The 24362-nt window shown below is 40.8% G+C and overlaps 1 protein-coding gene across 4 annotated transcripts; it reads left to right on the top strand.

Moving 5' to 3' along the window:
- The first annotated feature begins 646 nt into the window (after window positions 1–646).
- Window positions 647–10044, top strand: myb (v-myb avian myeloblastosis viral oncogene homolog). 4 transcript variants are annotated; one of them, XM_038727295.1, is made up of 16 exons: window positions 647–790; window positions 2988–3105; window positions 3354–3425; window positions 3651–3743; window positions 4648–4868; window positions 5393–5612; window positions 5726–5794; window positions 5915–6019; window positions 6471–6728; window positions 6891–7067; window positions 7350–7468; window positions 7554–7668; window positions 7771–7857; window positions 8110–8208; window positions 8447–8530; window positions 8646–10044. In XM_038727295.1, exons 1-16 carry the CDS (start codon window positions 768–770, stop codon window positions 8757–8759), a joined length of 1974 nt encoding a protein of 657 aa, XP_038583223.1. In that variant the 5' UTR covers window positions 647–767; the 3' UTR covers window positions 8760–10044. The 4 variants fall into 4 exon arrangements, with proteins under 4 accessions (XP_038583223.1, XP_038583225.1, XP_038583224.1 ...); XM_038727299.1 differs by having other exon boundaries at window positions 711–790; window positions 8643–10044; XM_038727297.1 differs by lacking the exon at window positions 6891–7067 and having other exon boundaries at window positions 648–790; window positions 8646–9979.
- The last annotated feature ends 14318 nt before the right edge of the window (window positions 10045–24362 follow it).

Genomic DNA, 24362 nt, shown 5'->3' with positions numbered 1-24362 from the left:
TCACTTTCCTCGCACGCCAAAACCCATTCCGTAAGTGTTTACTTAGCCCAGACACATGAGTTTCCTTCTCCTTTTGACCAGAGGAGAAGTAACTCACGAAAATTGTTGACAAAAAGCGTGTAGCGCGGATGGCCAGGCAAAACGCGCCTTTGGCAAGTCTACAAGATGATGTGGTGCCTTCAAGAACGCTTCGTAATTTTGAACACATCTATGAGGCCATTTACCGTGTTTTGGAGGTGTAGCTACAGTGTAACCATTGAGGCGCCAAATTTGTCCCACCAACACTCAATTTACCCATTTGTTTTATCAGGGTATTTGTATTATCATCCAATTGTTATGGTGTGGATCTTGCTAAGCAGTGTAAGATTATTTTAATTAAGATAGTAGCTTATAGGATGTTCTTAGCAAATAAATTAAAGATTAAGATTAAGATACTTTAATATTTGTTTCTATTAACACATTAATATTTCATTTAATTTTAATCGCTTTGGATATGAACCAAAACATGACTTTTCCAATGTTCGTTCAACCCGTAAATGGAAATCTTCGGACGGCGTTGAAGTGGACTTTTCTTGGGACATGCGCATTCGGCCGCACACGCTGTGGAGCGCCAAATTTACCGGGATGCGAAGGAGGGGAGGAGCGGTGGAGAGGCTGCTGCAGTTTAAATTAATGTCAACCTGCCTCCCCGACTGGAGAACAAACCCAGCGCAGATAGCGAAAGTACATGCTTAGCGCAACCTGTGAGCCGCTCTACAGATATTTACATGGCTCGGCGGCCAAGAAACAGGTAAGCTCAAACAGACAAATTACTCTTACATTCACTTTAACTTTCTTTTTCCCTCTAACTTACGTGCGTGTTATATCTTACGTAGTTAACGTTACTGTTTTATTCTTACGCTGGGCATCGTTTCTGTCGGGAGAGCTGAGGGGTTTGGAGTGCATCTTGTTGACAGAGTTCGTTGGGTTTGTTTATTAGCGCTTAATTTTTTAAAGCTCTTTTTGTGTTTGTGAATCGTTTTGTTTTCTTGGCCGTTGAGTAGTGGTGTGGGTGTTTTCGCTCGCGCGCCCATGACAGGTGGCGGTGGTCATCTGGCATGTGCGCTCCTCGCGCTGCTGTCAGTGGTGGGAGCGAGAAAGGGTTTCTCTCTCTCTGTCTCTCTCTCTGTCTTACTCACGCACGCACGCACACACACACACACACACACACACACACACACTGTCTCTCTCTCACATAGATACACGCACGCATTAATAACATTAGGCGGGCGGACAGGCGCGTGCAGAAGACGGAGCGTGGACATTGGTTTTAACAGGAGACTATAATGAATACAAACTCACACAATGCAGCACGGCTTCTATCTATCTATGTCTAAACCACGCACTCAGAGACTTGAATGTATTGCAACAAGCTATTTCATGTCCTAACATGAGTTTATGAAGGTTTTGATAATATTTAAACTGTAGGCTATTGCGCTCGGATTTTCCGGTGACCGTCACCCCAGCCAGCCACACAGACACATGTATTTTCATTTTCACGTTGTTGTCTTTTAACTTTCAGAGTGGATCTTATACTAGGCTACGGTTTAGCTTAAATATCATTTTAAACACGCCTTGATGAAACGTGCGTGCTGATTGCAGCAGCATCTCTGAAAGCGAGGGGCGCTCACTGTTATTTTGGAAACTGCTCTTTCACGGCGTACTCTATGAGCCCCTGTCTCGAGGAGAGGCTGTATTTTTTTGTATTTCCCTTGTTTTGATATACGAATCGCCACAAATTGAAGCTTCACTCACTCTCACCAGCTTAGAATTTTGTACACTATGCTGATGGTCATCGACCGGGACCAGCTTTCTCTGAAATGCATCAGGCTGATTTTTTTATATTTAGCTTGCGTGACATCTTTGTTGCTCTAGTTTTACCACTTGTAGTTTCAGTGCGGGATATTAGTTTATGCTCATAGTTTTAGAGATAACCTGGAGAAAGTGCACCCAACGCAAAACCAGGGTGCTGTCTGAGATAAGATCAATGATCAGTATTTTCTTGATGCAGTTTTCAGTTGATTCATCATTCTCAGCATGAGTAGAGTATGTTGTATTAATTGTGTTTTGTTTGCTTCTTTGTGCAAGCAAATTCTGTGTCATTTCGTTTCTGAGTATGAGCATGTTTTGATTGTTAAACAAACTCCTATGTCACAGCATTTTATGTTGATTTACTTAAAACATAAAATGACTGCTCTAAATCCATTTCTATTAATCTGGTAGTCATGCATTTTGGACAAAAAAAAAGGAACTTAATCCATCATAAATATCTTCTTGTACAGGCGGGTGTGCACACTCACACACACAGCACACACACACCTCTCAGTGGGTTTCTGTTCACCTGTTGCTGTGTGACACCAAAGTACCCTACCAGCTTCCACGTTGTCCATGCTCAAGATTCTGATTGGTTAACCATCCACTTGGTGTAAGCATGTGTGTGGTGTGTGTGGTTTGTGTGTGTGTGTGTGTGTAGGCATGCATGCATGGCTGTGCTGTACAATGTCAATGCAGGCCTGAACATGCCAGGGTCACAAAAATCATGATTGCATGTGCCAATCCCAGTATCTGTGGAAACCAAAAACACTGGAACCTGTTCATCCATTCCCTCCCTCCCCCTTGCTGCCCCCCCCCCCTCTCTTTCTCTCTCTCTCTCTCTCTCTCTCTCTCTCTCTCTGTCTCTCCCCTTGTGGGTGTCTTGGCTAAAGGCCTGCACCCAAACCTTCAAGAATGACTGGTTCTGTCTGTGTTGACACCTGATGAGTTAAAGAGTGGGCTGAGTTCTTTATTCACTGTGTAAAGAGACGATTAGGGAGTAGTTTGGAAATAGACAGGTACTTATTGTGTTATTATTTAACTTCTATTATCTTTTACTATTCACACAGCCTCCACTTTAAATGTCTCTTTTTCTCCCTCTCTCCCTGTGTGTGTGTGTGTATGTATGTATGCAGTGTTTACAGTAGTGAGGAGGATGAGGAGGAGACTGAGATGTATGAACATGATTATGATGGAACACTGGCCAAGGCAGGGAAACGACACCTCGGCAAAACACGCTGGACACGAGAAGAGGTACACATAGTCACCTATCTAAAAACCTAGAAACCTGTTGTTCGATACAAAATATTTGACACAGCTTACATGTTACACAGAAGTTGCCTAAGGCAAAATCACTTCCCCAGTAACTTGGGAACCTGTCTTTTTATTGTCTAGTCCAACCACATTCAATTATGTTCATTTTATATTGTCGGTGGTGGCATTCATTGCAGTGGCATATATTATATGTCTGACAATCTGCAAAATGTATTGTCTGTTTTCAGGATGAGAAGCTGAAGAAACTTGTCGAGCTTCATGGATCAGAAGACTGGAAACTCATTGCAAGCTTATTAACTGTAAGTAGTAGTGCGTACATACATGCACCAATGCATGCAGGCACACAGAAATAAACATAAGCAGCATTTGACAACATAGTGTTGTGGCAAAGTTGTGTTTCATTTCTGTTATTTCCGAATGAGTCTTAAGGTCCATCTATGTAACTTAGATCTGCTGATTTATATGCATGTAACCTCCCATAGTTACAGGATGATTACTAATCCCCTTGCTCTCTGGCCTACCAGAATCGTACAGATGTGCAGTGCCAGCACAGGTGGCAGAAGGTTCTCAACCCAGAACTCATCAAAGGGCCATGGACCAAAGAGGAGGACCAGAGGGTAAGAAAACAACCTTCTAGGACTTTAATGGAAGCTTTAAAATGCACACAGGACATCATGGGTAACAGAAAATACTGGATATCAATGATGAAGCCACATTTGTCTTTGCATATATTATATTAGAACCTTCACAGCAATGCTCTTTGATCAAATTAACTTCATAATGTCTACACAAAGATGTCTTAGAGAGCCATCAGTATTTACTTTTAACACTATTGGGTCAGGGCAGCATTTGGTAATTTGGATTTAGTAGATACTACTACTACTACTACTACTACTACTACTCACAGGAAACAGGCAAAAAAACCCAAAACAACAATTACTTATGTTCCTGTGTGATTAAAGCAACTATTCTGTAGCAACTCCCTGGCTGCTGTTGCACATTTTTAGTTTCCCAAAAAGGTACCGTTACTCAACAAGTAACATGCTTGGTCTCTTAAAACACGTGAAGTATTTATTTGGACTAGTCCAAAGGAGTTATATTTCCACCCAGATGCCACTGTAATGATTAGCAGAGTGGCTAACGTTCCTCTGGAAACTCCCTCACTGCTCACCACCAGGTGTTCTCAATCACCTCTACAAGTTGAAAGATAACAAAAGAAGGAAGGAGGGAGGAGAGGAGAGGAGAAGCACTCAATGACACAGTGCGTAAGATTCTGTGATGATTCTGAGTAACTAACAAGTTTTGTATTGTCATTTTCTCCCTTTTGTTGCCATATCATATCTATTCTATCCCTCATATACCCTTGATCTTTTACCTTCTTTTTCTTACTCTGTACCCCTTTACTTCTCCCTCTCCCACCTGTTATTGCTCATTCCTTCCTCTTTTCTCATGCCCCTCTACTACCATTTACTCCTCCCCCCCACACACACACACAAACACACAAACACACACACACCCTAGGTGATTGAACTGGTCCAGAAGTATGGAGCCAAGCGCTGGTCGGTGATCGCCAAGCACCTAAAGGGGCGCATCGGCAAGCAATGCCGTGAGCGCTGGCACAACCACCTGAATCCAGAGGTGAAGAAGACCTCGTGGACAGAAGAGGAGGATCGCATCATCTACCAGGCACATGAGAAGCTGGGCAATCGGTGGGCCGAAATCGCTAAGCTGTTACCTGGCAGGTAAGACAGAAAATTAAGAAGAGGCAAAGGTGGAAAAAGAGAAGCTAGATGAATCACTGAACTCTGCTGGTTTGCTGTGCAATATTGCGGTTGAGAGGGTGCAATGGAGAAGGGGGAGGAGGCTTAAGGAACAATGAAAAAAGAAGAAACAAATGAGAAAAGGGACAAAGTGAACACACAGAAAATAAAAGAAGATTGAGGTGTGAATACAGGAAGTATTGTCATTGTTTTGAAAGATATGAATACAGAATGACTGGGTGTAAAAAAAGGTTAAAAGACAGTGCCAGGACAAAAACTATACTGTAGCTTTTTGACATGATTGTAATTGCTCTGAACTGATAATGATCATTTTTGTGTGTGTCTAAGCGTATGCGTGACTGAGACTGTGTCAATCTGCGGCAACCTCTGTGTGCGCCTGTATTGATAGTGCTATCAAGTAGCGCCAGTGGTCCAGCATGTTGTGCGTGCTTTGTTTTGTAATGAACAACCTGTATGTAAATGTGCTTGTTGTTCGTGACCCGCAGGACTGACAACGCTATAAAGAATCACTGGAATTCCACTATGAGGCGAAAGGTGGAACAGGAGGGCTATCTTCAGGCCACATCGAAGAACAGCAGCTCCTCACTCTCCATCAGCCATGGCTACGTCAAGGTCAACAGTCACATGGGTTTCCCCCACAACTCGCCCAGTCACGCGCAGCTGCCTCCCTTGTCGCCATACGCCTACATCCCCGACACACACCGAGTGAGTGGGCTCTAAATCAAAACTTGGAATGCTGGCAGGAAAACTAAGTGACGCCAATTATGTAACTGCAGGTGATTCATTTATTTGATGTGTCTTTCCGATTGCCTTAACAGGTACCGTTCCCCATGGCCTTGCATTTGAACATCCTGAACATTCCCCAGCATGGAACCGCTGCTATACAGGTAAGAACAGAAAGTTAACGCAGTGTTCCTGATAACTATAGTGAGGCAACAGGAGGGATTGTAAGACAAGAACAGGTTCGAATTGCTGCTAAAATCCACCTCCTGCTCTCTTTTTCTCAGAGACACTATAGTGAGGAGGACCCTGAGAAGGAGCAGAGGGTGAAAGAGATCGAACTGCTGCTCATGTCAACAGAAGATGAGCTGAGAGGCCAGCCGTCACTACCAGTGAGTCACGTGTGTGTGTGTGTGTGTGTGTGTGTGTGTGTGTATGTATGTATGTGACTGAGCTGCGAAATGTTAGTGTGACAGCACAATTTATGTGCATGTGTATTTGACCCCGGCTTTAAGGACAGTGGTTGGATATGTGTGTGTTTGCGTGAATAAGGAGGAGGAAACATCTGGGGGGTCTGTTTCTGCAAAAGTGATGAAATAGGACCATATCACCATTTTTGCGTGTGTGCATGACCCCTTGTGCAACCCTCTACACTTCTGTCACTCTTTATGTTAAAGTTCCCTTTCTTCTTCTCTTTTTTGCATTTTGTTCATTTTTGCACCTCTTCCCTTATTGTCAGGCTTGCATTTTCTCTCTTGTGCTTGTTTGACACTCACATTTTCAGACAACCATTCTTTGACAGCTATTTCTAGTCCTCACTCTTTGTATTCTTTTCTCCCGCAGATGAATTTGCCCTATTCAAGCTGGGCCAGCCAGAGCTCTTTGACTGACAGCTCAGAGTGTATGGGAATGTTACCTCGTCACCAGGCAGCTGCCCCTGCCCTGCCTCTCGACCAAAGCTGCCTACCCGAGGAGAGCGCCTCTGCAACACGTGCCCACAGCAATAACATTCGCAACAATAACAATAACAGCAATGGCCATCACAGCAGTCCAACGTTCTCAAATACTATTCCAGAGTTCATGGAATCTGTCATTGATTCGGTAAATATCTGCCTTTAGTGCGTAGTTGGGCCATAAGTTAAGATGACATTTTTGTGTGCTATGGCCAGTGAGGTCTAGTTGGAAAAAGATAGCTTAGCAATTAGCAACATAGATTTTCCCCAGTATTGGGCCTTGACCCATATTTTCCCACCCTTTTCCTAGAGCCTCTCCTCAGTGGAGGAGGCCACTACCAGTGGGCTCTTGGATAGGAGCGTTCTCAGAACAGACAGGGCCTTGCCCAGTCAGGGTTCAAGTACTGCTCACGGAGCATGGGCTGGTTTCATCTGCTCAACTCCCAAGCCTTCACCAGGCAGAAACCTACCTTTTTCACCCTCACAGGTAGTTAAAGTAGTCGCATGTGGTCAGAATCCATCCAGTCACCAACTTGTCACCTGATGACAGCAACAACCAATCATTCAGATTTAGTGTTTCTGCTGTTGTTTTCCATCTTTTTGGTTGATTTCAGTCATTTCATTTATAACACCTGCCCACTTTTCTCCTTTCCTCTCGATTTCTGTAGCTTCGAGCAATTGTGCTCCCATGATCTGCCAGATTGTTACTACTTTCAAATAAACCTGTTGGCTACTTTGAATGATTGGTTTCCTTCCTTCTCTTTCACAGTTTCTCAACCAGTCAATGAGCTCAGAACACTCCGACAACGACAGTTTACCAATGAGCTCGCCCGTGGACTCCAAGCCTCTGATCGACCACACTGTCAGGCCCCAGAAAGAGAATGACATGTGAGTGGCTCCACCTCAAACATATTTTATTATGCAGAACTGTGGTAAATGGGTCTTTACAGTCATCTCTCTTTCGTTCTCTCAGGTTCAGAACTCCAAATATTCGTCGTTCGATCCTGGAATCATCTCCTTGTACACCCACACCTTTCAGGTCACCAATGGCCCTGCAGGAGGCCAAGTATGGACCCCTTAAACTACTGGTGAGAAAGAGAAAATATCTTAAATCTTGAATTTGTCATGTTAACCTCTGTTGTACTTGCTGTTGTCCATGTGACTCACTTGAGGATTTGTGTCTTTTCCAGAATGGCCCTTTGGAGCAGCAGTCCATCAAGCAGGAGCCAATGGAGTGTGCCATTGATCAGCCTCCTCTGAAGAAGATAAAGCAAGAGGTACTTTCCGCTCAACATAAGCACATACACATACACAAAAAAACAACTAATGTGAGACTGACTTGAGAAGTTTTAGTTTTTATGTTGAGAAACAAAGGCAAAGCTGAAAAGTGGAATATACTTTCAGTTTGCAGTTGTGGTAGCAAATGTGGGTAAATGAGAAAAAAATCAGCAGCATTTATGGGTAACCAAGTTTGTATGACTCTTCACAAATATGTACGTTGCCTGACCGTGATGTGTTTGGGGTCCTAGGTGGAGTCCCCGTGTGAGAGGAGCCCGTGTATGCAGTGGGAAGGACAAGACCTTCACACACAGCTCTTCTCACCCAACGGCCCCGCTCAGGAAGTACCTGTAAGCATCCCAACAGTTCATGTTTATCAATGTGAAGCTATCCTTAATTACAAATTTCTTCAAATCTTACTCTTCACCTCAAATAACAATTGACCTCAGAATATATGGAAGGTATCCCTTCTTCTGCATTCTGTACTATTTTACTTTGAGTACTGTTGTCGTATTTGATGTAACATTGGTTGTGTAAATCAGCCTGGCTTCTCTTGTTAAGATACATTTTTTTTACATTTTCTTTCAGGACCTAGTTACTAGCTCATTACTGAGTGAAGATGGACACAAAACCTACCACCTCTCTCGCAGAGGCATGGGCAGCCCACTACAGGTGTGGATAAGTTTGTATGTATTGATGGATTTAAGGGGGGGAAAAAGAATACTAAAATTGTGGAGATTGCATGTTGCCATAAAAACTCATCATCCTCTCTTTCCGTTGACAGCAGCAGCTCAGTTCCTGGGAGCAGGTAACCTGTGGGAAAACAGAGGAGATCGTTTTGGCCTCGGAGCAGAGCCACAAGTACATCAACACTTACTCTACGAGGACACTGGTCATGTAGACCGAGACACATGTTGATCTGAAAACATCAACAATCCCTGCGCTGGACGCAGCGCTGCAGGTTTCATATTTGTTGTGGTACAACAGTTGGGAGAGGCTCTTTGCCATTGGTGTTTTTACACTCACACTTGTTGGATTTCAACCAACCAAAGACTGTACTTTTTTTGTTTTTAAAATCTTTTATATAGAATTTGCTTTTGGTTTTTGGAAATGTAAGTCCTATCACTTTTTGTCTCGTCGTTGTATTATTATTAATGTTGTATTATAAATGGGAAACGGTGGCTATATAATTTGCAATGGGCTGTATTATTAATTCTGAATTTTGATATTAATATAAAGAACAAGTTGATTAATTTATTTCTTTTGCTTTGATGATAGCTTTGTTGTAGTGGTTTTCTTTTACAATTGGCCAATGGAGCAGTGTTGTAAGTTAAGTATTTAAGCCCTGTTAGCATTATCATAAATCCAAAGGCATATTAATTAATTCAAAACTGACCTCTGTATTTCAGACACCTTTCTCTTTTTTTGTCCTTGTTTTTTTTACAGATTACAAATGGGTCTACTGAGAATTTCAAGTGTTTTTTCTGTGCCACCTCATGTAAACACAACTACTGAACAAGAACAGCTACATCTGTTCTTATCATTATTCAACTATGAGTAATCATGTTTTACACAACAGAAGGGGCCAGCCTTATTAGTATTACCTGGTTACCACACTGGCACCTTTATTTCCTAAAAATTTACTTCTCATTTCAACTTTTAATTAATTTCTGGCGTTCACAGTATCCTGTAGGGGGAAACATTCAATGAACAAACATTATATTTGTTAAAATTTAAGTATATAAAAAAAATAGGATATTTATACATTTAAAAATCTTAAATGGGCATACGTGTTTCAAACCATGAGCTTCACCCAGTAAGAGTAAGACCAAGCTGCACTTGAATTTTATATTCTCCATAAAAAGCGAGAGTACTAAACACTGATATTTTATATTATACTACAAACAAAAGCCCATTTTAAACTTTTGTATGTAAGTTGTTTTTCTACAGTTCTTTGAATACTATTGTTTTGTACTGCATATTCAATCAGCATTTTGTTTTCTTACTAAGACTGCAGTAGCCCGTGTCAAACACTTAGCAGACAATCTTTTTATACGTTTAATGCCTTGTTTTTGTACTAGCTTTCGAGCAAAAATTATTTTATAAAAGCATTTATACATGCCAAGTTTTCATGTTTTTATACTTTTATATACTGCCTAGTAAATAAAGTGTGTTGTTGTTTTTTACAGCTCTGTTTCATTCTGGGAATACCATTTTAAAGAACGTAACATAATGTCTGAAATTGAAGGCGTCACAGTGATGGCAATTTAAAAGATTTCAAAGACTACACAACATTTCCATATATTTAAGCTGCAAATACACTTTTATAAATCATAACAGTAGCACAAATAGCCTGTAGTGGTTCAAGTTACAATTGTAAACAGCAGTGTGAAGGCACACCATTGTCTAGAGTAATTCCTCTGTTTAAAGTGAATTAACTGTTTGCTCTTGGGTGTCTCCAAAGTGGAACCTATCTCTAGTATTCAAATTTTTCTGAGAACTGTAGTATTCAAATACCCCCCACACCCCACCCTCCCGGCACACACGCACACACACACACACATACATAATCCTGCAAAATTGTGCAGAGCATATCATAAAACTTTCCCTCCATCTGCCAATTACTAAGTGAGTTTCCCAGCCAGTACAGGTAATAAGCAAATATACCCAACCGCTGCCTCTTTCTCTGTGGATAAGGGTGATGGCTCACGCGCATTTTCCATAAATACAAGGAGAAAGTTTCCTCTGGTGAAGAAACTGACCCTCAACTCCTTCACACAGAGTTCGAGATTTACTTCAGACACAGATGTGAGCACATGTGAAAATGTACTGTGTACAATGACTGTATAAAACCCCACACTCATCATTGTTCTCCAAATACACACACTTGCACACATGTATGAGCTCCAAATTTAGTCTCTTGAGGAGACTTGTTTTCCTGTGAGGCCATGAAAGCCAAGGGGCCCAGACTCAGACCAGGAGCTATATTTACACCACCTCCCTCGGAGCTCTCTCCCCCCTCACCTCCCTCTAGCCACCTGCACCCCCTCCTCACCGTGAGCCACCACAGTGCCCTCAAATATAGATTCCCATCTCAAGTAGTAGTCTCGGAGGGATGCATAAACAGAAATGACACTCATCATGACAGACACAGCTAACAGGAACCGTGATATTTAAGGCAGGGCCAAACAGAAATAGTTTCCTCGGGGGTGCATGCATGCTTACTGCAGCTTTGAGTGACAAATATTTATTTATTTTTTTACATCTATATATATATATAACATGTTTAACTGTTGTACCAATAATGGTGTAAACAGACAGCAACATTGGGTTTGAAATTCCCTGTCAGCTCTTGTAGTGTGTGTGGTTTTGTGTGTGTGTGTGTGGAGGGGGCTTGTGGAAAGAGGCCAGAGCAAGAAGCAGACTTTCATATTGGGAATTTCACCATCTTCTACTACACCCAAACGAAAAGAAAAAAAAAACAACAAAACCCAAAGCCCCAAACCCCACGAGATTTACAGACACCTGCTTCCACTGAGTGAGAAGGCAGCTGCCTGTGTGTGCATGTGTGTGTGTGGATGGTAGTTTATTGATAAAAACAATGTAGACCCAGATGGAATCATAAGACATGACATCCTACAATGTGAATAGTTGGTCATCCCATATCTTTACTATTTAGTGACCTCAGACAGTAGACTGGACCAGAAACCTCCCAGCTCTTAAGTGTTAGCTCCTGTTATCAAGTGGAAAGAGTAATATGAGGAATGTGACTTTGTTATCATCAACAGTGCAGTGCAGCAATCATTTGAGAAAGGCATCAGAAGAGTGTGATAATGCACAATATCAACAAAACACTGATATTGAATTTTGTCAAGTTCATTTCAGTTCAGAAGAGGGCTTTTGTTCCCAAGGGGCAAAGAGACACTAAAATAACACAGAAATTCTTATAAACATGTATAAGGCAAACCCAAGTATTTTAAAATGCAAAAACTGTTAAAATAGGCAGCTTTTTAGAATGGATGGACAAACAAAATTCCAAAAGTCAAAAATAATGAGAAGGGCTGTTGGGTTTTGCATTTAGGCGTGTTAAAATGTGCAGCCAGTGCAGTCAAAGTTTAAATGACTCCTATTTATATCCTCTTTAACAAAAAAAACATGCACTGACCTTTCTGCAAAGGAGGAAATGCAAAGATGTCAGGTATTTCTGTCACAGGCCCAAATATGGCTTCCACAGTGTTCCCCTTATCAATGGTGTGATGTGTCCAGTTGCACCTTTGTCTGCTTGGATTCTAGTTTAGCTTTGAGTCCATGGCAACAACGATGTAAAGACATTGCAGTAAAGTAAGTCAAGTCAAGAAAATCATGACTTCTGGATGTAGCATGTAACTGGTAAAAAACTTTTTTTTCTAAATGCAAACAGGACCTTCAGATAGTTATTTTCACATTTAGACATTATTGGACAATGTCAACAATTTGAGACAACATAAAAAAGGTTAAAAAGGTAAACTTTAAAAAAAAAATACACACATGAAAATGGTATTTTTTTTAAAACAAAATATTCAGCTCTAAATGTCAAAGCAGAAGTTCACTCTCACTGCTTCATTTTTTTTAATTCCATCCTTTCCCTTTTCAAATCAAACGTGTCTGTTGCAAGAAGATTGGCTCATAAATTCAGTTTGGCGTGTCACAATAGATTTATAGCCGGATGTTGCAGAAGTGGCGGGCTCCTGAACACACACGTGCATGCTCACAATATGCACACACTCCATGCACTCACATAGTGGCCAGCGTGCTCTGTGCTTGCATAGATTACTCTAGCCTGATTTCCTCATTCCCTGGGTGATGTTGTGGTCAAAGATACTCAGGCAAGAGCAGCCGCTCCCTGCTGGCAGCGGTCAGGGAGGAGGGCTGGGCTGGGCTGGCCGGGCCTGATAACTACCCTACCCATCCAACAGAGATGAGGAGAGAAGTGGAGGGCAGAGAAGAAGACAAGGGATGAAGATACAGGGAGAGAAAAAACAAGAGGGTTCAGTGAGATTGAAACAGTGTTATACTTCTATGAATCCATAGCTTAGCTTAACTTAGAGAAAAAGTACAGGGAAAGAGCTAGACTGATTCTGTTAAAAGGTTTTTAAAAAGTCTGATTAGCAGGCCCTCTAAAACACATTAATTAACACATTGAATCTCATTGGTTTAATTGTTACACAAACAGAAATGTTAAAAACAAAATTTGTGGTTATAAAGAGAGCTAGGGTTACGGTTACTTTCATAAAGAACTTGTCCAGCATGTAGTAGACAGATGGATAAATTCTTTGTTCACAGAAAATATTTTGACATATTTGACATTTAGGATGGTTGAATTCCATTTAGATGTTCCAGTTTCAGGGTCCTGATGTTGTTCATGCTGGCTCGCTGTCATAGCTTACGGGGACGCTTGAAAAGAACCATGCAACCATTGTTAATGTTATTAGTAACACCAGTGCTTTTGGTACTATCACAAGTCAAAATGTCGGCTGTGAAAAAGACCCATTATTTGCCAAGAATTAGTTACAGCACGTAAGTACAAATTGTCGTTTTTACATTTTTGCTTGAGCATCGATTAAACAAATGTTGCAATGTGTTAATGTGTCAGCTTTAGTGACGACATATATTTGAACTTAGGTGATCCAACCTAGCTGTTTGCCCCTGCTTCCAGTCTATGCTAAGTTAAGCTAATCCCCTCCCAGCTCTAGCTCCAGACTTAAAGGGAGAGTAAGTGATTCCTCAACTGCCAAACAAATAACACCCCTCCCTTCAGTGCTCCCTCAGAAGCTCCACCCCCTATATTTCAATCCCCAAGGTTTCTCCAGAGTTGAAATGCTTTCACCCTTCCCTTGTCAAATAACTTTCTTCTGTGTTTCTACAACATATTCTCACTCCCAAGTCATCACATATGGAGCATCATAGTTCAACGCACTGAGGAAAGCTCTGGAGCATCACATTGAACGCAAAAGGTAGGTGTAGGATATTTAACATAGAAATCCAAATAAGGCCAGAAAGCGGACTTTAAAACAGGAGACCCGTGTTTATTTCCTGTGTGAGACAAAAAGTCAACATTGAATGTATTTTTAAGTTCACATGAAACCATGTCTAATTGTTTTTATTGCATATGCCTTGCACTATATGTCACCAATACGCCAGCATCTGGCCCAACAATGATAAAAAACGCTGTTTTGTAGGTATCCTTGATGGTATTTTAGATTTAGTCATTTCCTGGAAAACGATTTTAAAATGTTGACTCGTCCTGCACTCGGGGGTGTGTATTAATCTAGCGTCTAATGAATGGGGCACCCAGCAGGGAGAGATGGCGGGTAGCTGCTCCGGAATGGGCGCCAGAACTGGAGGCGGGCGAGTGGGCAACGAAACCGCGCTCAGCAGCCTCCCAGTGAACACAGCCTGAACAGAACCGAACACATCCTCAACGACCGACAGGGAATACAGTACCGAGGTAATTTACAGAGCTTCAGGATGGACACATAGCGTTACTTTTTGCTGAACCGTTAACTGCTGCTAACTTCATCTGTCTGCTTCTGAAGCTAGTTAGCTTGGTTAGCCATGCAGCTATGAGTCATGTTAGCTGACTGCAGCCCCTAGAGCCAAACCTGGCAAGAAAACCACCTCAATACTGTATTCCCTGTCATCAAACTGGTCTCTGAGAGTTTCAGAGGATGTGTTCGGTCCTGGTCCTTGTCTCTGTTCAATCGGGAGCTGGAACCGGCCCGCACAGAGTCTGCATGATGGGGTACGGGAGTAACGCACATTCAGTGCTGATGGCTACTGCAAACATCAGTCAATATCCCTCCCTAGCTTTGTGTTTTAACAGGAAACACATACATATTTGGAAGCAAATAGCACTCCGCTTTCCGTTTCATGTGTTATGTAGGTTCCGTAAGTTACACAAGTAATGAAACACAACATTACATAGTTATTTTTTAACCCAAACCATGATCTTTTCCTAAACCTAACCAAGTACTTTTGTTGCCCAAACCTAACAAAATTTCGATCTTTTCACAATAACCGGACATCACATGTTTAATGTTGCTTACTTGACAGGACTTTGCATATTTATTGCTGCTGACTTGACCGCAGAGCCATAAACGTCAATTACGTCAAAGGGGTACACAGGGTGTTAAAAAGTGACGCCAAGGGGTCTTGACCAAGCGTCCAAATGTGATGAGTTGGGAGTGAGAGTGTGTTGATTAATACTCTTCAGACCTTTTCCTCTGCTGTTTCTCGGTTGTCTCTCCTTCTTCACAGTACCAGCACATTTGAATGTGTCGATGTATAGAACTCTCTCTCCCACTGCCTACCTCCTCCATCAATCCTGTTGTGTGGCAAGGTCCACACCACTTTCATTGTTGTCCATTTGCAGGCCGAGGGTTGTGCAGGAAAACGGGGTTTATTTTTCAAAGCACACACAAAGCAGAGAGTTGGCAAACCGTGAGGAAATATTTGTTTTCAGAGATCTGCAAATTTGTATATGTAAAAAACACTGAGGATAGTAAAGAGAGGAAACAGAACATCCTATGGTTTGAGGATGAGATAAAGTGAAATAAACTGTTCATCAGAGCTCAATGAGAAGTTGTGGTACAGTTAAGCAGCATGGGCAATCCCTCTGTTTATATACAGCATGTAGTAAATATGAGCTTGATCTTGACAGTATGGTTCATCCGAAAAGTGCTTAAAAAATCTACTGAAATGAAAATTATATGGGACAAGCCTGCCCTGAATTGGCCCAAATAGGGCCACAGACAGTGAAACCTATATGTGACCAAATACCACAGATGCAGGCTTATTTTGTGCTACAGGTGACACATTTAAACTCAATTCAGTCACAATTCAGTTGTAAAACTATGTTTTACCCCTATATTATAGCGTACAGAACTCAATACAGTACTCTCTAAATTCCTAGTTTGCAAAAGGTTACTATGTTACAACAAATGCTGCAGAAGGGTCTCTGAGGTCCATCTAGAGTTAAGAATAGATGGGTTTTGAATATTTTTCCGTGCCCAAAATGTACACATTTGTCTGCCACGTGAGGGCCATAACACACGGACAGTATACAACATGACCCACGTGCACCCACTGACTCACAATCACAAAATGCATACGCTCACACATAACCATAGCACACAGATTGTGCAGATAGACCCTTGCCATGTGGAGAGAGAGTGAGGGTGGAGAGATAGGAGGGTAAGAGAGATGAACACACATATGAGAGAGAGAGAGAGAGAGAGAGAGAGAGAGAGAGAGAGAGAGATGGGGACTGTTGGAGCTGGTGCTGAGGCGATTAGACACATCTGTAACAGTTACTGTCTTCCCAGATTTGGCTGCGATTCGTTTGGCCGTTTATTTGTTGTTTCTTTGGACCAAAGAATGTATAGAGCAATGTGCCTGCTGCAGATAGCCCAAAACAATAACTGTTAGCATTACATAAAGTGGGTCAGGACTGCTAAACAGTGTCAAAGAGAAAAAAACCCCAGACGTTTGGCCATTTGATAAAAGACTAACAAAGAGGAGAATAAACAACAATATAGAGGAGGAGGTCAGCACAGAAGAAAGCATGAAAGATAGTTGGGTTCTTTGTTTACTTACATCATAAAATAACAGACTTATAAGAGGATCCAAGGTGATGGCGTCTTTATGAAGTACAACAATAACATTACTTTTTTGATTTGAGTTTTGGATGAAGAATGAAAATAAGACCTGTTGCAAATGAAGTCTTCCAATGATCACACATTTTTGTCAATCAACACAATAGTCTCAAAGAACATCACCACCCTTTTCAGGATTTTTGAATCATGCAAATTTAATATAACAGACAATGGGGCTGCAATCAAAAAATATTTAAATTATCATTATTCTGCTTTCCTGATGAGTGATCTAGAAATTGTGTTGAAAAATGCCCATCCAAGGTCTAAAGTGACATCTTGATATTGCTTATCTTGTCCAACCCGACAAAGCCCAAAGATCTTTTACTTTGCAATCACACACGATAAATAAAAGCAGCAAATTCTCACTTTTGAAGAGCTGAAACCATATAACATTTGGCAGTGGTGGAAAAATTACTTAAACGATTAATTATTTAAAAAAGTAGACCTAAGAGACCTTATTTGCTGTTGATCAACTAATCGACTAATCATTTTCAGCTCCACATCGAATCAAGACTTGACTGCTAGTACTTTTTGCTTTGAAATAAAATGTGAAACTGTGTATGTTGATTAAGCTTGCTTTGCTCCAGGTTTTAGACTCACAAAGTATAATATGCAATACACATTTATATTTGGGATTGTGCCTTGCGAGTACAAAAAACACATCTTGTTACTGTAACATGCATCTCCAACATCCACAACAAAGCTGTCCTACCCTGTTTTTTTTTTACATGAAAATTTCCACAATGAAAAGGCCTGTTGCACATCCTTCTGTGACTATGATGACAATCCAGCTGGCTCCTGCTTTGATTTGTTCAAGTCCTAGTTAGATTGCGAAAAATTGCAAAAAAAAATGTATTCACATAATTGTTATAATGTAGACTGGACAAGATTGTGCTTATAATTTTTTTGTTAACATGACCTCTGAACACAAAGGATAATGTGCTCACAAGCATGAAGGGGTATACATGACTGTTAACTTACAGCATATAGAGAAGCATACATGATAGAAAGACAAGAGAAAATCCCACGCATTAAAAAACATTAAGCAATATTTTTTTAAAAGATGTATCTACACAGGTGTCATGAGTTAAACAGGGTCTTTAAAAATAACCACACACACACACACACACACACACACACACACACACACACACACACACACACGCACACATACACGCACACACACACAGACACAGACATCCCAACAGCCTTCTGGTGCTGAGTGTGTGGTCAGGTTTGTCACCCAGTTTCCTGACTTGCTGAGGGCAAGGCCTTTTCCCAGCAACACCCTGAAGCACACACACACACACACACACACACACTCCAGACACATAGACTTCATTTTGTCTACTTTCACATTGGCTCTGTCTAGATTTTCACGCAAGAAAACTGAAAGACAGAGAGAGTGAGAAAAGTTTTTTTTTCAAATAAGTGGTAGACTTAAAAGTAGTTTAATGTTGCAATCGCTCTGAATCAAGTCTGGGAATTTCTGTGTTACTGTATGTATGTGTGTGTGTGCGTGTGTGTGTGTGTGTGTTTGCTCGTGTTTCTATTTGGGTTTGGCATTGGGTCAGGGGGTCACGTGGCTAACTTGTTGTCTTGAGAATTTGTACTTACATGCAGTCACAAGTATCCCACCACCCCCACCCAAACACACACACAAACACACACACACACGCACACATTTACACAGCATTAAATGACATGTTTTCCCGCTCAGGCTTGGTCCAGCTTCCCTATTCACCTGGGTAAATAGAGCAGAAGGAAGGGCCTTTCAATGGCGCACACACATACACACACACACACACACACACACACACACACGCACATACATACACATTCAACATAACCCCACCCTGCACTGCCATCACTGCAACTGCACACAAACACTCACAATACAATTCTTCCTCAATCTAATATCTACTAGCACACACACATAAATTCATCTCTTAAATCACTACTCTCCTCTCCTTGTTTCCTCTCCTCTCCTCTTCTCTGTCCGTCCACTCCATTGTTGTCTCTAAGTGATCCTGACAAGTCGATTCACATGGCATGATCACGCCTGACCACCCCGATTTAGGACTCTTGTCACCAGGGTACCCCAGCCGTCAATAAATCTGCCCTCGATCCGCCCCCCACCCCTCCAAAACACACTCACACACCCCCTTTAGATACACCCCCTACTGCCCTTGAGCTCATTTGGAGGGTGGGTGTGGTTGGAGGTAATGGGGTGAAAGTTGTGTGCATGTGTGTGTGTGCGCGCGCATGTGAGCAAGCAGAAGTGGGCATAATTGCACCAATGAGATAACAATACTCAGACCTCAGGCTTGTTTGTGGTCTGCAGTCCAACACACAGCCAGGCTGAAAAGGCAAACACACACACACAGATAGGCACACAAACTTTCCCTTTGTATGCAAGACACCTGTTATGAAATAAACTGGTGAACAAAGCGATGGCTGTCACATCATTAATTCCAAGTTAGACAGCCAAAGCGAGCAAATGTTTCTCTACACAATCAAGTTTCACTTTTGTGTGTGTTTGTGTGTGTGTGGTACAACTGTTGGAGACGACATATGGGTGGAAAGTGCATGATGAGGGACACAAAACCAAAAAAACAACGGTACAGCTGGCAGCGAATGCATCACACAGCTTTGTAGGACAGTACTGCAGTGTTCTGTGAAATGGTCATTATGAGAGACAAGCTGCTACACACACTTTGTAACACAGAAACACAGAACTTTTATTATATTTATATACACGCTACTAAACATAAACACAATTAGTGAAACATGCTACTCACTATTTCCTAAAGCCAATGGTATTCAGTTTAACATCTCATGAGACAAAATCTCACATTTGAGACACTGAAACCAGAAAATATTTAACATTTTGCTTCTGTCAAGTGAAATAGTTGCCAAATTATATTCAGCCAAAAGATTAATTGATTAATTGATTAATCGATTAATCGTTTATAGTCATGTGAGTGTCTGCTAAGACAGCAGAAAGATTTAAGTGGGATCTATCTTAAATGTGTGCATGAAAGTTAAACAGTAGGTTGGCAAAATAAATAAATAAATAAAAAACTACTACTCACAAAGCTTTCAACGATTGCTCATGGTTTTCCTCTCCAGATGGTGCTCAAGTTGTCTTCACATGACCTAAGCATGGAACTTCAGTTATGTGATAACAAGGGGTTACATACAAGTTTCATACTTAGGTGACGTTATGTCAACTAGGCAACTAAGCTGACATGGGTCATTGACATGAGTCCATGAAAACTGAGCACACTCCATCCACTGAGAGAAGATCATAAAATACAGTTGAAAAACTGCAAAAAGCTAGTACACAAGTGACACAAAGTCAGGGCCAGGTTTCGTGCACCTAGTCCTGACTTCAGTATGCTTTACGAACGAAGTGCTTCTTCACACAACTTTACTTACTCCACCTTTCATCTGTACAAAATAGCGTAACATCATGAATTACTTTGTGGAACGGCTGCCCGAAAAGTTTTGCCTTTCCCCCATTTTAATGATTCAACGTGCCTCACCCTTCTCTAGAGCACTTTTGCCCGTAGATGAGTCAGAGCGACAATTTGTACAAAGTTAGTTGTGTGGAAACTTACTGTAGCTGAAGATAAGGAATGAAGACTTGCAGGCTTCTTTGTTGTTGTTGTTGTTTTTGTTTTTTTTAAAGTTATATTGGTTTTGTTTGTGTACCAGAGACATAAACAAATGCAGATGTAAAACATAGAAATGGTCATATATTATTAGTACAATAAACTGCTTAACTGAGGCATTTTAAATAATTCTCCTTTGTATTTTTTTCTTTTGTAAATGTAAAACCTTACATGTAAGAGTTTTTAACTGGTTATGTAACGTCTCAGTTTATTATTTACACTCACTGGCCACTTTATCAGGTATATCTGTTCAATTGCTTGTTAACATAAATAGCTAATCAGCTAATCACATGGCAGCAACTCAATGCATTTAGACATGTAGATTTGCACAATTTGTGTACAAGTCACACAAGCTCACCAAAATTGGACAATAGAAGATTGGAAAAACTTTCAGATGGTAGGGACAGAATTTGGCCTGAACAACATGAAAGCATGGATCCACCCTGCCTTGTATCAACTGTTCAGGCTGGTGGTGGTGGTGTAATGGCATGGCATATTTTCTTGGCACACTTTGTGCCTATTAGTACCAATTGAGCATCGTTTAAACTCCAATGGCCTCCACAGTCACCAGATCTCAATCCAATAGAGCACCTTTGGCATGTGGTGGAGCAGGAGATTCGCATCATGGAGGTGCAGCCAACAAATCCGCAGCAACTGTGTGATGCTATCATGTCAATATGGACCAAAGTCTCTGAGGAATGTTTCCAGCACCTTGTTCAAAGTATACCACGAAGAATTAAGGCAGTTCTGAAGGCAAAAGGGGGTCCATCCCCAAACTTGCATGGTGTACCTAATAAAGTGACCCGTGAGTGTATATGACCTACATAAGCAAACAAGACCATCAGCAATGGATTGGCTATTTCTCCAACTGCCTATCACCGGGTCCGATTCCCTGAGAATTCAGACAAAACAATTTGCAGCACACAGACCGGAAGAGCCTATATTGTGAGTAGTACATTAGCCAGTTAAAAGGGAGTATGAAGAAGATTTTCTTAAGAGAATTTTTATTTTTGACGTAATTAGTGGTGATGGCTAATACTGGGGCAGGATAGGCAAAGAGAAACAGGGAAAGTGATAGAACACTAGTCAGCCTTGATCAGTCATTCAACACATGGAGAGGGATTTCAAAAGATATAAAACTATATCTTCCTCCTAGACTGTTATGCAATATGTCTATTTATTGGACTTTGTACAGTCTATGGAGGTATAGGTCACGGTGGACATTACTGTAATACAACTGGCTGATAATATAACATTTTGCACAAAAAGGTGTAAATGTGTCCATTTGTGGACAAAATACTTGTGTAAGCAAACTTGAAACAACTACATAAATTATGGCGGGTATATTGTTTATGTTGTATTGTATTAGATGGTATAGGCCACACAAAAACATACACACGGTGTCAACTCCTGACCGTGATGTAATTTTCTTTTCTGTCATGTCTTCTATGGAACTTGACAGGAAGAGACGCAAATGCTGACAAAGTACACACTTACCCGAATGCCTCTGAGTGTGTGTGTGTGTGTGTGTGTGTGTGTGTGTGTAGCGTCTGTGTGCCTGTGAGAGTGAGCACGCACACTCAGTGTGTACAAATGGGTTGTGCTAATAATGCTTTTCTTTTACCTTCAGTATTAGCAAGAGAGAGTAAAAAGCCTGTGGGCTCAACAGTTACTGTGAGAGTGGAGGCACAAATACAAACAAAGGAGGGAGGGTTTTCAGAAAAGCAGAAATTTCTTATAAAGATGGTAAAAGGAAAACCTTTTGTCTAAATAGGAATTATTGCAATACCATTTCATATATATATATGTATATATATTTCCATACTGCCTGAAATCCAATCCATAGGTCTCCAGTGGCTGTGGAGAAATGATCTTATCAAAGGTGGGAAATTCTGAACAAACAGTTCTGTGCGTGTGTATGTGTGATAAATATATTCTGCGATACAGACGGCAGGTTTTTGAGACACCTGTCCCCCTAAAGATAAGAGCAACAGATACCATAGAGCCGGCAAGGTGTGTTTCTCCTAGTTCTTATCTGAGCTGATGTATCTTGAAAGTCAGATGGCATGACAACATACTGCAAATAAGATTAGATTATGCAATAGAGGGACTGTCTGTCTGTCTGTCTGTCTGTCTAGCATGCAAAGTAAAGTGAGATTGCTTATCCTTTTTTTGTATAGAAGAAATTGCTACAAGATAAAACAGACTAATTATTTTAGGTCGTATTCAGTAACAAGTAAATGGCACTGGCTTATGGTGAGACTTATGACCTTTGTGGTCGACACAGTTTAACCCAGTGGAAAGCAGAGAGAACTATAAAGCATATTGGGCAAATATTTGATGTGTATTTTAAAAAAATCTATACAGCAGTGTTTTCTTTTTGTTTATTTTTCATCATTTGTAAAAGGTAGTTTTCAGTCTCCAGGACGCAGTCTACAGTTTGCATCAGATGAGGAAAATATATAATAGTATATAATAGTTCCTTGAGTATAGTGATCAGGGAAATATGACCCACTTCACTAACCAATTTGACGAATAGATGATATTTCAGTGCTCAACTACCAGCACTATTCCTGAAAAAGGAGAAGAGAAGTTGATATCTAGCAGGTAAAGTTCTGCTTTTTCAAAATTATACAAATGTTGTGTCACAGTGCTCCTAAACAAATGTGCATCATCAGCATTAAGAGTGATGAACCAGCAGCCAAGTTTGCAATGTGTTCTCAAAAAGTGTTTGGTTTTTTTTCTCACACACAAAAGCGTTCACATGTCAGCCTAATTTTTGGTCAGTTCTAATTGTTAACCCCTTAACTTGTATTGTTGTGAATTTTCATCACACCACTTCCATTCAGACTGCAGCCGAGATATGTGTATGTATTCCCCCAATGCTGTTTGTGCATATTTGATATGTACCAAAGAACCTTTTGCAAGCACTGGTTTCTCGTTTATGCCTGTTGTCACTAATTTGCATCATACCTACATCACACCTGAATTTATCTCTTTTCTGTGTTCTATAGACAAAACAATCTCCTCTTCATTTAGCATCAGCTTGAAAGCAAATGAAAACAAAAATAATACATTTTCTTATATAACTGTAAATAAATTAAGGCATCAAGGGGTTAATTCATTATTAACATTAATGATTGTGAACTTATCTGTGTTCTCTCTCGACAATCAGCTGCCTTTATCTCTTTTGACTGAAAAACAATGTTGCTGTAAACTACATGGTTTACTAGTTGACATAGGCAACTGAACACAAATTCAAATATTGTATACCACTACAAACATTACTGTAATAATAAAACTAATAGACATTCTGCCCTGATATACATGTTCCTGTTGTGTGACAATAATGAGCTTTTTTAAACAGATTAGCTTTGGCTTTTTTGTAATTCACAAACTGCTCAATAGATATGAAGTTTAAAAGACTGATGGGGGAAGCAGTAAAAAACAACAATAACCAATTTTTAAAAATGAAATCTGTTTATTCATGTCTCACACTAACAGAAGAATTAGAAATATTGTACACACCTTGAAAATTGGTTCACACACACACAGACATAAAACCACAGGCTTCACTGTGTAGTTATCTGGATGCAACATTGGGGTAATGTGACCAAGCAGAGGCATCTTAGCTCATCAGCGAAATAAAGGGGTGGGGGTTGAGGTGTGTGTGCATGTGTGAGGATGTGGAGTGTGTGTGTGTGGGGGGGGGGGGGGGTAGCATTGAGGGTGGCAGGAGCACAGCCGTGCAGAGAGATAAGAAGTTGTGGGATTGTCAAGTCGAGAGGGAGAAAAAAAGCTGAGAAAACAGATGGATATAGACTCTTTATGTGTGATGTGAGTGTGTGTGTTTATACCACAGCTTCACGGCTTCATTGCATGGGGTGCCACCATTTGAGGTCCCATTTTACAGTGGATGCACTTCAAAATAATCACCAATCATATTCCTTCTCATTACAAATATTTATTGCATGGATCACATGATTCACCCAAGAACATTTAGTGATTATGAATATGTTGCTTTAATAAACAGAAAAAAACATTGCTTTTAGTCGACATGAAACTCAGAAACACTGAGCTTGTCATTTTGTACATAAGCGGGAATACAGAAAAAGAGTAGCCTGTGATATTCTA

The sequence above is a fragment of the Micropterus salmoides genome, unplaced genomic scaffold (assembly GCF_014851395.1).
Source record: "Micropterus salmoides isolate LMB-PRFRI ecotype aquatic unplaced genomic scaffold, ASM1485139v1 Ms_hic_scaffold_18, whole genome shotgun sequence".
Lineage (NCBI taxonomy): Eukaryota > Metazoa > Chordata > Actinopteri > Centrarchiformes > Centrarchidae > Micropterus > Micropterus salmoides.
The sequence above is the reverse complement of the archived record's forward strand: the minus strand, read 5'-3'. Positions and strand labels throughout refer to the sequence as shown.